Genomic DNA, 15,754 nt, shown 5'->3' with positions numbered 1-15,754 from the left:
GTCTGCTAGCAAAAAGTTGTCTGTATCGACTTGTCTGTGTCAATATTTCCAACCCACCCCCCCCCCCCTATTGTTTTACTTTAATAAAAAAGATATCCGTGTAAAGTGAAAATGTCAAAACAGGTGCTAAATTTTTAAAAATAGTTTTGGGAAAATATGTTAAATACATAAATTCTTAAATTGTAGAATCTTAATTTTTGAAACGCAAAGTAAGCATTTGCAATGAAATTATTACGATTATGGTAGATTTTTACCATTAAAGATTAACTAGAATAGCTGACGATGATATTTCATAATATGCTAAATATAAGATATCTTTTTAAAATAATTTATAGTAAGGAAAAGTCTTATTACAGAACTTGCAATTGATATGGTATAAAAAATTAATAATTTAAACACTATGAGAATGACAAGTTTTATACCGATAGAAGAACTATAAATAACAATACGAACTATCCGTTATGAACGAACCCTAATTATAAAAAAGCTTTGCTTTTAAAAATTGTATAAGATCTAAATCTTATTTTCTATTTATTTAAAAATCTTTCAATGTATGTTTTGCAGACTGAAAGGATTTAAATTGATATGCAGAATACTTAAAAGATTGACAGATTTCCATTTGCAAATTCCATTTTATGCAGACTATTTTACTAAAAAGGTTAACGCGTAATTCAGCAGAAAAATTTGCTAAAATAGCAAAAAAATTGGAGTGAGACAATGCAACCAAACAAAAACATCATTGAATGTATCGTTATTAATATATATAATAGTTAAAATCAAAACATAACATTAGAGTAAAACACTAAATGAAGAAAGGGTATTTCCCTATCGCAATGACCATGTGCCGACTCTCAATTGTATCTTTGAATTTCAACCAATGGTAACGGAAAAAATTTACACAGTCAAGTAGCAGAAAACAATTTGCTAGCAGACGAAAAAGGTCATTGAAAAGGGTGGGGAAGTAGTTATCTGTGTATACATCTATACTATAGAACTGTTACTATTAATCCTATATATCAATAATGAAAAAAAAAACAATTAAAATTGACTTCTTTTAAGTCTAAACAAAAACAAACATTGAATAATTTGAATCAATTTGAATCAACTGTATCAATCAACAATAAATTCTGCTACTTTGAGTTTTTTTGCTACAGTACCAATACACCAAGTTAAGCATATGCGACTTAAGACAAATTACTTTTAGCGCCTTTTAATGTCTGTCTACACACTTACAATAGACTTGGCTCTTTAACACAAAAATTGCAATGGCGACTTTTAAATTTTTGCATAATCATTTTAGCAAAATAAACTTTAAGTAAAATAAATTAAAAAGTACATTTATAACTTTCTCAAAAGTGTTGGAGCTCCTTTTTAACTCTTTTGATTAATTAAAAGGATTAACGTTATTCCAATTTAAGTAAATCATCAAAAATGCAATAAAATAATATTTTGTTCACTTAGCACATTTTAAAACTTTTGCTAGAATAAGCCTGAAAAGAAATTACGATCGTGAATTTTCATTTTTGAATTCTAATAATTAAAAAATAATGAATTGATTTTTAAAAATCCTTTTTTATTCGCAAAGAATAGACAAGTGCGCGCGTATAAAAAATGCAAAAATAAGTAGTGTCATCCTACGTCAATAAGTATTTTTTTCATTCATATTATAATAGAGATACGAAAATTAACTAAAAATATAAATGTTTTAACAAACAAGCTGCAGATATTATTAAAGTTCGTTTCTTATTAACAACCAAATTTGTCTTTTAAACTTTTTAATTATTTGCTATTGCCCATTTCCATACTTCCAAAAAAGAAAAAAAAGCTGGCATCTTATTCTATAACTAGCAGCTATGCCCCTCGAGGCCTCTATGGGAACTTGGGGTAGTGGGGAGTTGAATTCGACCCCATTAGAAATAGTAAAAGAAAAATCACCTCCCTAACATTTTTTAGGAGGGTACACCATCCCAAAATAGTTATAAAACTTCCAAGGAACTATGAGAAGCTAGATTGTGAAGGAGAACCATTTCGGTTCAGCGGTTAGCGAGATCCTTCGGTACAGACACACAAGATCATATAAATAAGGATCATTTATTATCTTTTATCTAATTTTTACTTCAAAACTAACAAGCTCTAAAAATATGTTTACTTTTTTTAAGTGAATGAAACGAAGTTTTGGGTTTCGTCGTATTTTAACAGTAGCTTTTGAAAGGTTAATTTAGGTTAGGTTAGATGATTGCCCCGCAAGGTTAGCCAATTGGCCCCGCAGGGTTAGAGTCCCCCGCAGGGGCTAGAAATAAGAGAAAAGCTACAGTGAAAATATGACGAAACCCGCAACTTTGTTTCCTTCACACGACCCAAAAGTTTTAATAGGAATAATTTAGCTATCTGAACGATTCAAATCATGTTATTTTGTGTGCACATCCCTCCCTCTACTTCGGAAAAAGGCCTCTAGGAATGAATTATGACAGTCGTAAATCAATCAAATTGCAGAGGATTCTAAAATTTGTCGTAAAACAAGGATTACAACTTCCAGAACATAATAAAATTATTAGTTATTCAAACGAACAAACATTTAGTTAAGAAACATTTCTACTTGTTAATTTAGTTCATACCCAAATATAAATACAAAAAAAAACTTATGTAATTCTTTTTAACAATTATGTATCCTTATACTAAAGTAACAGGATGTCTCTCTGTCTGTTTGTCTGTGTGTTTGTATGTTTGTACCGAAGGATCTTGCTAACCGCTGAACCGATCGGGTTCTCCTTAATAGGGTAGCTTCTCACAGGTCCCAGGAATGATTTTAACTATTTTAGGGGAGGTTACCACCTCCTTTCCAAGAGAAATCACAAAAAAATCGAATTTCTTTTACGCAGAGAGATTCCAACGCAACATAGCTAGGTATCGTAGAGACTTGAAAGCAACATAGTAGGTATCGTAGAGATTTGAACCAAAAAAAAACAAACATTTGAAGTGCCACAAGAGGCCTTTAGGGGCGTGGCCGCTAGTGGAATAAATAAGGGAATCAAAGTTTACTAGAAATAATTTGCGTGTCTTTATAGTTAGCGCACACCAGGAGCTAACCATTGTCTTTTTTATTTTTACATTTTTTTGCCATTTTAAAGATGTACAAAAAAGTCTTAGGTTTAGTCATTATAGTTTTAACTGAGTTTAAAAGCAAAGTTGAAATTAAATTAAGCTTCTCCCTTTTATTCCAGAAAGTATGAGTTAAAAAAAGCAGAATTCCTGTATATACAAGAATTAAAACAAAAAACATATAAATTCTTCCAAATGAAAAAAAAATAATTGACAATCTATTCGAACGTAATTTGACAATTCCTGTAAGATTAGCGGAGGTAAGTCTGATCCTTCAAATCTCTAAAACGGCTTTTCAAAAAAAAACTAATTAATACAAATTCACGAAAAGGAAATTCCACAAAGTCAAGCTGAAGGAATGTTAAAATAAAAAGTTTGATTGTAATAATGTTTGCTTATCTGTGCCAAATAACTTCAATATTGTTCATACGAAACAGAAAAATAAATCAAAACAAGGATGACAAGAAAGCAAAATAAGTAAAAATCCAATGTGGCCTAAATTTCTATCCTTATTGAATAATTACAATCCTATAATACAATTGTATCGGAAGCTAAAGATTTCGAAAACTACTGAACCGATTGAGATCTCCATTTTAAGGAAGCTTCTCATAAATCCCTAGATGGTTTTAAGGTATTTAATTTTCATAAGTATTTATAAACAAAAGCAACACCCCCCCCCCCCTCCCTTACTCTCCTTATTTCTGTTACACGTCCAACAAAGAAGTAATATATACAACTTTTAACCTTTACTTAATTAGTAATAAGTATAGTTTCAAATTCGCAAGTCCTGTTTCTATAAATGTATTTACTGTTTTGTAGGGAGACAAATTGTGCTGGTCCTTGCCAAAGTTCGTAATTAATGTAGCAACAATAAATCTTTATAACACACTGTGACATCATTTACTAGGGGACAGTAGGGCCAATCTATGGAATTAAGGAGTAGATTCGCTTATAACTTCAAATAGAGCATGTTAAGAATTAGTCCGTCCAAAATTCCCTTAACTATTGTTGTTTCTTTTTTTATTAACTGATTTAAAAATACATATGTAAGTCTCTAAAATCAAATAACTTGTATAATAAAAGAACGGGGTATTTTTTGACAAAAGTTGATTGTGTCAATTTGTCAAACGTGCTTTTTTTTACTAGCCACTCCGTCTTTAGCATTCTAAACGGTAGAAAATAGCCTTAAACCAATCATAGAATAAACCAACCAGATACTTTTGCGAAGCTTCTTGAAATGGAAATCTCAATTGGTTTTGTGTTTAGCGACGTATCTGAAGTTACATATAAAAAAATACTTACTACTTTTATAATAGAATAATAATATGAATTTATGAAAATTGATATTTAAAATTGTAACGCATATTCTTTTAAATCCAATAACCCAATACATTTTTAACTGAAAAAAATCGACATAAATACTATATTCAATTTCAAACACATAGAGAATAATATTTCTGTCATTTTTTAAGCAGGGAACAAAGGACTCGTTTTCTTCATTTTATTAAACAGAAATTGATGCAAATATGAAAATTTAAACAAACTTTTAACTACTTTCTTAAATGTTAATTATACTCAGTAATAAATTAGTATCCTAGCTTTATTGCGAAAACACTTTTTGTTTTGTGCTACGATTCTATCATTAATCTTTTCAGGATTAGATAAACATAATTATACATGGTAATGGTAGTCTCACTATTGCAGAGTGTATTAGTTTCAGGGATCTTAAGGGATAAGACAATGTACGATATTCTGTAAATTGAAATTATAGGTTGAAAAGTAAGTACGCCAATGAAATTATAATTAAAGTACACAAAGTTTATGAGCCAACGAATAGGAAAATTGGATAATAAATTTTTGGTAATTCAACAGAATAGGGACCCTGTTTTAAAATAGACTGTTTTTAAATGTGCAGAATATATAGAAGTTTAGATATTTGTTGTACTGTTAGACTATTTACTGGGAATCTTGATCATGTGACGGTTTTAGACGATTTTAAATTATTTTCATTACAAATTCTAAAGCTAAAGTTTGGCATCTTTCATTTTATAACACCCATTCTATAATATATATTTTATTTTGCAGCCAATAAAAAAATTTATATTTCATAACTTTATTTTTATGCAATCAGTCAACTAATCATCCCATAGCAGCATCACGGTTGCAGGCATAAGTCGGTGGGAGAAAAAAATCTTTTAAATATATTGATGTACATCCTAATGACGACACACAAAATTACACTAATGTGGATTCAAGTTATTGGTTGGAACGTTTACACACTCAACTTAATAAACCAACCAATCAAAATTCATTTAAAGTCCCCAAATTTGTTAAGCCAACAAATAAAAAAAACATTATTCTAAAACTTTAGGAACTAGTGTAATAAAAGCCTATTGTCCGGTAAAGTTCTCTAACTAGAAACCAAAGTAACATACCTATTTGTTTGGTTTAATATTTTCAAGTAAACCAAAATTACTTATTCTTTTTATTTATCTAACCCTTGTATTCCTGAAGGGCTGGCTTGCAGCCTGTTTGCTATTTTAAATTGCATAGTCATAGTCATCATACATACCCTTGAGCTAATATTTTTGCATTAGGTAAGGGGTGGGTATTTTAAAAACTAAACATCCCCTATAAGTGAAGTAATCTGTGAAAACACAATGAAAGGTATTTAATAAAACCTATATAAAAAAAGAGCTTTAAATTTTATAGCAAACCTGTTAACTTTAACGTCAACAGTAATCCCAATAGCACTATATATTCTTAAAATAATTAACTTTTCAATTCCCACCACATTTTTCGGCAGTTTGCCTCAAAGTGTCTTGTACACCTATCAGGTTTCATTGGGCAATAAGTAGCCCCGTATGGTTAGGGAAACGCATTTGTAGGGTGGATTTTAAGAAAAAAATACCACTTGCCTCATTCTTACCGTGAATGTTAATAGGAATCGTCTAAAATCGATCTTTGCTATTTTTAGCCTCTTGAAGATATCTGTGTATGTACTGGTTTTAGAGTTTTAATAAACTATATAATCACATTACAATTAATGGATGTTGTATCCTAGCTACTATGCTGTGACAGTGTGTAATAAATGACCTTCAGACCAATCCTAAAGTGTTTTTTAAATTAATATTCTTGTCTCATACCCCTCCCCATATGCAAAGTCATCTTCATCAACTTTTTAATTGAATATTTAGCTAACCATATACATTGTACATATTTACCACAGATAAAGGAAAAGGTAGAATTGCCTAAGTTAATTCATACAGGAATGGTTTATAGCAAAATAGTAACACACCTTAATAAGGTCCTAGGGCACTAAAAAATTTAAGAAAGTACGAAAAGTTATAATAAAAAAAATTGGAAATATGTGTGACTTTACAATTTTCATTTAAAGTAATCAAGCCCGAAACGAGGGCAGCATTCCAAAGTTTAGATCAAGAATACACGAACTCTTCTTGAGAAGCTCTACAACAAAAGCTAGCAATTTTTTATAAATGAGTAGTAAAAAATCGCTTTTGCCTATTAGGCAGGACTCGGCAGCCGCGACTAAGCCTCAAATTTAACCTGATTAGCTGCTTTGAAATTTATTTTATTATGAGGGATTGACATATTTCATTAAAATTGTTAAAGAATGATTTTCCTGAGGCTTAAAGGCGGCTGATGCGCCGAGCCCTGCATTTAGGACACATAAAGTGTATTGTTTAAAATAGAACCATCCCTTTATCTTTACATAGGCATTAACATACTCCTCACTTGCATATATGTAAATACTACAATTTAATACATTCAAAAGGTTAAAACAAAAATCTTCTGTCATAAGTTTTAAATAGAAAATTTTTGAAAGGATTCAGAGTCTTTAATTTTTATATTATCGGGTTTCATATGATTTAAATATCCTAATATATCAAGGTTTTTTTGTCTATAGCTTAAGATATCAATAAATACTGAACCTATCGAGTTGTCCTTTTTCAAGATGCTTCACATAGATCCAGGGCTTTCAAGTCTTCGTATAGTTTTAGGCTTTTATTCTACCCATATCTTCCCCTTCAAAAACAGAGCCCATAAGTTTAATATAAACTAACAAATATAAGACTCTTGAATAAAGGTTTTTAAGCTTTATTATTAACTTAATGTTTATCCTAAAAAGAGCAGCTAGTCTACACAGTCTGAAATGTAGAAAACAACATCATCTTTTATGGCACACAATTGTGGTTGGTATGATTGCCCCTAGTCAGTCAAGCGGGGATAGCTTACTGCAAGATAAAATTGTTTATCTAGTCTAGAAAATAATAACTTATTCACTATCAAAAAATACATATAGTGGCAGAATACAGGGAGGAAGGGACATTAGGCTGTTTATTACACTAGTCCCAAAACTTTTATAAAAACGTTTTCTTATTCGTTGGCTTAACAACTTTGGTGACTTTTAATGAATTTTGATTGGAAGGTCCATTAAGTTAAGTGTCCAAACGTTTAAACCACTAATTGTAATCTACAGAAGGGGTTATTTTGTGAATCATCATTGGGGATATATATTAATTTATTGGCCATTGTCTTATCCCTTTAGATTTTTGGACAGTATATCAATTTATCTCCCATTAAAATATCCCTGTATGCCCATCGCAGACAAACCATAACAAAATTCGGGCGCTGCAATTTTTATACGGTGGATAATTTGTTTTGGGGATAAGCTGAAATTTTAAAATAATAAGTTAGATGTATGTATGTACAATGATATATTTCTATAAATACACATATAATGGACGATAAATTGTTGTACATTGCACCCTCAATATAGATAAACAAAATTACCCATTCTGTAAATTGAAATGTTTGGGTTGAAAAGTTTTGACTGCTTGGCCACAAAATTTAAATGTGATGTAAGTACCCAAAGATTAACAGAACAATATCTCCTTTTCCCCTGTATTAAACATCTTCAGCTACTTTGAAGTTTCATTTGAAAGAAAATTATTTTAAAAAGCAACCTAGTCTTTTTACAAATCATATGGAAAAATTCACTTTAAAATCTTTCTATGTGCTTCTATATGTTTCTTTTCAATTAAATGATAAACATGATAATAATTAAATATTCGATAATATGTTAGAATAGGAAAATTGACATATTCATCAGATTATGTAAAGCCTAATTATATTTTGTAAAAATATTTAAAAATACAACTTACTAGCGGCTACGCCTCTTGAGACATCTAGGGGCACTTGAGGAAGTGGGGAAATTAATTCGACTAGAACCTGTGAAAAGCTACATTGTAAAGGAGAACAATATCGGTTCAGCAATTAGCGAGATAATTCGGTACAGGCAGACAAAGATCCTGTTACCTTTATATAAGGAAACCTTATTTAAGCAGCAGTGTGTATTTTTTAATATAATATCCCAAATAAATGAAATTGAACCCACAGTGCATATTCGCAAGTTGTGCGTGAAAAGAAGACGCTCCCAAACAATAGTTTCAACCAAGTTGTGGGCGCTGATTTTGGACATTTTTAAACAACATGAGTTTTGCTTTTTGTTTACACATTTTTTAAATATTTTGTGAATCTTTTGATTAAACAAACAAATATTAAAGATGAGTAAAACATAATGTTTTGTTGTAAAGTAATCGAAGATTAGAATTTTATTGAATCATTACTTTGATATCATTGTTTATTAAGCAGGGCTGTTTATAACACTAGTCCCCAAAGGTTTATAATAACATTTACTTATTCGCTAACTTAAAATTTTTGGGGCCTTTTATTGAATAATGATTGGTCGGATTTTGGTGTCCAAACGTTTCAACAACTAATTGTAATCTAAAGAAGGGATAATTTTGTGTATCATTATTGGGTATGTAAAAAATTATATTCATTTTTTAAATCTAAAATTGTTTGTCTCTAAAAGAGTGAGTATTTTAATTTGCTTGCCTCTTTCTGTCACGGGTATTAAGGGATAAGATAATGGACGATAAATTGGTTAACATTCCCATTGTTGAAAAATTGTCCATTTGTATATGTTTGTGGGAAATGGAAAACAATTAATATTCCTAAAATGTCTTTAAAGTTTTAAAGCCAACGAATTAGCAACTTTAGTATGGTTTGGGTTAGTACAATTTAAAGTTCAATTGTCCCCTCCATCCCTGAAACACATACACATCAATGAAGATGGGTATACATGGTGTACAAACATTATCGTAAAAAATTAACCTTCAGCTAAATATTTGTTTAATGAAAGTAATTGTAACTAATGATAACAAAATTTGCGGAGTTATAATTTAAGAAGGAAAATTATTTTATCTTCAATTCAATAATCCTAATATATAAAGGAAGGTTTTTTGTCTGAACCTTAAGAATTTCTAAAAATACTGAATGAGTTTTCATTTTTAGGGTGGCTGCACATAGTTCCTGGTTTTAGGCTATTTTGTTATAGATTTAAACCTCGAAATTGTTTTAGGCTATTTCTAGACTTTTTCTTACTAATCCCTTTCAATAAAGAGCACTAAATTGCTAGGGGCACAGTCGATAGTATCTTAATAATATAGCAAAGTAAAAAAATGGATTTTAGTTAGATTAAATAAACGTGGAGCGCTCAAAGCACACACATGACCGAATCTGCGTGCAATCATGCGCGTAAACAGAAACACGACGCGCTCAGCTCAAATTCTATCCGTCTATCATGTATGTTTTTTCCATGTAGCAATATTGAAGTATAGAAAAATAATTACTAAGATCGTTATTTTCTATGGTGACTTAATTGCGTTTCAAAATGTGTTTAAACGTAAATCTGAAACTGGCCCGAGTAGCAGTACAAAAGTGTCTCAACCTACTCTATGACAAGGAAATCTAAATCAATGAAAATTCAAAAAAAAATGATCGAAATGAAATTGAACAAAAAGTTCTTTTTTTCTAATCCTAGGTTTTGATTTTTACAATAATGTCAATGCACTTCCAGAAAACTGGAACACAGACCAATTTATCAATCCATATAAAATATTTTGCTTGCTATTTATTTTTTGCTTCAAAATAAGACGCATTTCTTAATACAGATATGAAACTAACAACCATAAACCTTTATTACCTTGTATCATCCTTTTATTCAATGAACACTATGTACATAACTTACAAAAAAGGCTTTTATAAACATTAGGTTTGTTCGAATGTGTGTAAGTGACGGATAGCTTTGAGTGTTGAATGAGGCATGTTTTCAAATTTGATAAGAAGATTCCTAAAGCAATTAAGTATTATTTGGAAGCATAGCAACCTTATACATACCTTTTTTGGACAACATTTTCATTCAATTTTGATTCCAATGATGATTCGACATAATTTCATGAGTGAGGCATCTGTATTTAAAAAGTCTTTATGAAGCATTATATATTCAAGCAAATTGAATGTTTATGGATGTTTTCATCCTTGTTAACATATAGACATATAAATATATATGTATTGTATATGATAAAGAAATAAGACTTCTTGACCCGTGAAATTTGTGTAAGAGACTAAAACAAATCTACAAAGAAAATTACAATAATAATACTTATACATCAAGAGATATTTATTCTGAGAAAAATTTAAACGCCAACAAGATTTCTGCCTTCTAAAAGTAAGTTAATTTGAAATTAGTTATGTATAAAAGCATTTTAATCTTAGGCCAATAATTAAGATTTATTGGAGACCCACTATAATTAAGTTTTAATAATACCAGGAAGGTCGAGGACATTATGCTGTTTATTACTCTAGTCCCCAAAGTTTGATAAGTTTTCTTATTCGTTGGCTCTACAACTTTGGGGAATATTCTTGAATTTTGATTGGTTGCTTCATTAAGTTGAGTGGCCATTAATTGTGATTTTATGAAAGGGTTATTTTTGTGTATCTTCATTGAGGATATACATCAGTTTATCAACCACTGTCTTATCCCTTTAGATTCCTGATTCAAACAAAGACATACAAATACTAAAAATTACATCCAATAAAGTAGAAATAAGGAGAGGAATAAAAATTTTAAAAATGCATAATAATAATACATGCACTTTTACAGCCACCAATTAAATTTTATTATCAACCCACATTTAAACCAAATATATATAACATACACATAGATGCATATAATACAAACAATAAAATATAATTAAGAATGACACTTTAACCAATAAGAGTGATAGTAAATAAGAAACCAAGCTTTTTTATATTTCTTTTAGAACATAAAAGGACATAAAAGAAGAACGCCCTTTTCCAGCCTAAGGAGTATAATCTAATAAGTGCATTTTTAAAGCCCGTACATAATTTTTATTTGAAACCCACAATGAAACCAAGACACAAAATAGCCCAAAATTACATTGTATTGTGAGTATGTAGCCATAGTTACTTAGTGTTTGACCTAAGTAGTCATGGAGAGGGACGAGATACTTCTGTATATTACTAGGGCCAAGCTCCAAGTTCTTATTGGAGCTACTTTATTACCTCACCATCGCTTAGTATGTCAGGTGTTCCAAATTAAGTAACGTAATAAATGACGCTCACCGCAGAGGAGCTTTGCTAAAGAGTTGTACTGATAGTGAACGTGACTAGATTATCCAAACTACTCAATAATCAACCTTCTCACACAACCAAGGGGAAGTTGCGTGAATATATTGCGACTGAGAAATTCAAGTTGGCATATGGAGGTTTGAAATCGAATTCTAAACATATCGTAACTCAGATCAATAAAAATTAAAAAGAAAGATACTTTTAACAATGAGACTCTAAAAAATGTCATATTTTACTAGTAATATATGCATTTTAAAGCCACTAATTAAGTTTTATTGACAACCCAAATTTAAAACCATGTACAGAGGGCCCATAAAATAACAGTATTGTAACGAAGGACACCTTCAAACCAAAGACAATAAAAAGTGTGAAAGAAAACAAGGTATCTTGTGTTGTAATATGTGCATTTTAAAGCCACTAATTAAGTTTTATAAACAAGCTATATATTTAAACCACCATGCATGCCAATATCACAGTTGACATGGTACAATCACGCTCTTTAAAAAGTTCGCCCAAAGAGGTAAGTAAAGATACTCCAGAAAGGTTTTCTTTAAAAGGTATCTTGCATTTTAGGTACTTTTTATACATCTTAAACAAAATAGAAAGGTAAATATAAAATATTAAGAGCAAAAATATTTTTAGTTATTGTTTTAGCTAGATATAAGGTATAACCAACAAGCAAAATAAATATAAAATAATATTTTGGGGACAAATGGAGAGGTCGTCAATTTTACGATGTGTTGCCCCCCAACGACAGCTGAAAAACATTTATAGGTTTCGTGTTTTTTTCCGAATTAATTTCATTGTTGGTATAAGCTGTGTTTTAGCTCTTATTATACATTAATTTTATGTTCCCATAATTCCAGCAGTTTGCTGGCGTCACCTATTGTTGTCAGGCAGACACCGGTAACCAAAGTTTTATGATTGTTTTATTTATTCGTTTGTTCAAAGACTTTGGGTACTTTCATTGAATTTTGATTGATGGATTCCATCTTGTAATGTGTAAACTTTATAAAAATAATTTTACAGAAAGGGTATTCATTTTTTTTATGATAAAGGATGTTCATCAATTTATTATCAAATGTCTTATCCCTTAAGATCCCTGATTGTGGTTGACTTTCAAGATTAGCTGGAATTGTTTTATTATGTGCTTGACACTTTATAAATACTAGATAGATATGTACACATAAAATGATAGGAAAAATTTTAGCAATTTTACTTTTGGCAAATATTTTATTAAAACAGTAAAATTAGCTGAAAACTTTAATTAACAATAATTTGTGTATTCTAAAGCATTTTCAAATCAAAATGTTCTCCAAAATTTTAAAACCTATTTCGTTTTTTACTTTTAAATAATTGTTATAGCTTATATTTCTAAAACTACATGTTAAAATGATAAATCAAACATTATAAAAATTGTTTTTTTGTATTCCTTTAAAAATCTTATAAATTTTAGCTAAAATGTAATTCTAACTAAGCACAAATGCACATTTAGTCCTTTAAAATACAAAACAATAAAATTCACTTTTAAATGTGTGTAAAATAGCAGAGAGTTAGGGGATAATGGGCTGTTTATTACACTAGTACTCAAAGCTTCTTATTCGTTCGATTAAAAATTTTAAAATTTTTAAAAATTTTGGAACTAGTAATGAATTTTGATTGGTTGATTCATTAAGTTGAGTGTCCAAACTTTTCAATTCCTAATTATAATCTAAGGGGTAATTTTGTGTATTATCATTGGGGATGTATATAAATTTATCGGCCATTGTTTTATCCCTTTAGATCCCTGATAAAATAGCAAAACTTGAGTAAACTTTTATGGAGAGATGGTGCAAAATAAAATAAATCTTTGCATCTTTTTGAAAACAGGATTCTTTTGACCAATAACCTATGTTAGAATTCAATATTGTCCAATAAAATGTACTGATTGGCAAAACAGATTGATACTCAATAAATATAATCACAGTTATTTAAACCTGTTCTAGATATGTTTTTTTTTTAATAAATTTAAATAAACATTTACTATTTTGCCTCCGGGGATGGCTGATAACAGCGAAGGAAGCCCTAACTGTTTATAATGAGTTATGCCTATTTGGGCCAAGGCATTCCCCTTAATCTTACTAATAATTTCATACATCTAATATGTACTACATCCTTTAATTCGTAATTCGTATCTTTTATAAATGTATGTATAAAAATTGGTAAATAGTTTGTTTCATGTTTACCTCGAAATAAATTATGTAAAAACAACTACTATATAAATATCTAACCATTTTAATACCGTACTATTTTGATTATAAAATTTACTCTAACTGACCTCAGTATAGTCAATAGGAAACTCATAGATGCCCCAGGTATAATCTCCTTCTGCACCCTCGCTAACTTTCAGGTCAACCTAAACAAATCATATTTGTCAATATTGGACATGTAGGAAGATTCACTGCAAAGGAGAACCATATTAGTTCTGCGGAGATCCTTACTACACACAGAAAGAGACATTCTAGTACTTTTTATACCTACTCTTTGAATATGTAAACCAAAATTTAAACTGACATAGTCTTAATAAATATATGTGTTATAACCTCCAAAGTAGAAGCTATCCTATAAAGGAGAACCATATTGGTTCTGCGGTTAGTGAGATCCTTCAGAATAGATAGACAAAAATCCTGTTACTTTATAATAAGATGTTTTTACCTTGACTGCTGCATCATTCTCGCTGTACTGTCTGAACCTGACCTCTCCAGTGACTCCATGCTGAGATATTTCTGCCAGCAACTCCAGGTCATCACAAGCTGATGGCCCAAGGAACCTGCAAAAAAAATATATTTGAATTGGTGGAGATTTTTTTCCTTTAAGAATGTTTCAGCTATTGTGTTTACACATTATGACGGCGTTATCTTATTTGTTGACGCAGAAACTTATTCTATTGAATTTTAATTGGTTAGTTTCGAACTAGCAGTGTCCAAACTTTTCAACCAACAATTCTACATAATAGATTTTTTAGCTTATCGTCAATGGGAAAGTAACACTATGAGTTAAACTTTTTCTGTATTTTCAATCTTAATAGTTTTATAGATTACTCAATAGTGATATTACATGCTTATTAAAAAAAACTATTGTAATGCTAACAGTCTTTATTACATATATAAAGAATTAAAAGGATGATTAATTGACGCCAAGATTTATTTCATAGATTTATAAAACGTGTACTATTGTGATAAAATTCTTATAATGTAGGGTTGTTTCTTTGTCTATAGCTAATGATTTTGCTAACCGCCCAACCGATATGGTTCTCATTCACAATAAAGCTTCCTTATTGGGTAATGAAAGTGTTTTTGGGAAACGAGCAAAAAAATATTAAAAGAATAGTTATGAAAAACAAACATCTTCTCGATCTTAAAATTTCCTCGAGAACAGACGTACGACCATATAGAATTAAAAAGGCAGATGCGATACTAAAAAATATTAGATTTTATATTTACAAATGTTTGAAATTATCTTTAACTGCCGTATCAGATTGTGTGTATTATAGTGAGATATTCGGACAATAGACAAAAGTTAAATGGAAAATAAACACATTAAACCATCACACAAAATAAACAATTGAGAAGTGTTTACAAAACACACACAAAAAAATCAATTAGGATTCAGAAAAAATAATATACTACATACTAGAGGCTACACCCATAGAGTTCTTCAGGTGGGGTGAGGAAGTCGACCCCCCCCCCTCCACACTTTCAATTTTAATTTAAGAATTTTTTTTTTAAATGAGGGTGTCATTTTTTTAGAGATCACTTTTCTTGAGAGGGTGGTCGCACCCTACCTTAAAATAGTTATAAACCTAAGTTTCGTTGAAAAGAAGAATCATATCAGTCGAGTGGTTAGCGAGATCCCTCGGCACAAACGAGTCACCCCTCTAAAAAATCCGTTAGAAAGCAGTTCTTCAACTACTTATTATTGCTGTTTTGATTTTAGCTTTTTTGTTAGAACGCCTGTTGAAAAATAAATATTCACAACATATTGTTTTCAACCTTTTTTCTTTCTATTTACACAGAGTAAATATTTGTTGGTATTCAAATACTTTTTTAATACCATCATACTCAATAATTTAAACAAATAACAAAGATATGTGTAT

General features: G+C 30.1%; 1 protein-coding gene across 6 annotated transcripts in view; it reads right to left on the bottom strand.

Moving 5' to 3' along the window:
• Positions 1-15,754, bottom strand: part of Rsod (superoxide dismutase family protein Rsod) — a 161,559-nt gene that overhangs the window by 55,281 nt on the left and 90,524 nt on the right. For all 6 annotated transcript variants that reach the window (XR_013877096.1, XR_013877099.1, XR_013877105.1 and 3 more), the window contains 2 exons: positions 14,314-14,428; positions 13,937-14,014 (listed from right to left, as the gene is read on the bottom strand). Coding sequence is in view for 1 of the 6 variants with exons in the window: in XM_080152001.1 (XP_080008127.1) it covers positions 13,937-14,014; positions 14,314-14,428 (193 nt within the window). In the remaining 5 variants the exon portion in view is untranslated. The remainder of the gene's footprint in view (positions 1-13,936; positions 14,015-14,313; positions 14,429-15,754) is intronic.

Source organism: Acartia tonsa, chromosome 1, assembly GCF_053477335.1.
Source record: "Acartia tonsa isolate MP-2025a chromosome 1, ASM5347733v1, whole genome shotgun sequence".
Lineage (NCBI taxonomy): Eukaryota > Metazoa > Arthropoda > Copepoda > Calanoida > Acartiidae > Acartia > Acartia tonsa.
The sequence above is the reverse complement of the archived record's forward strand: the minus strand, read 5'-3'. Positions and strand labels throughout refer to the sequence as shown.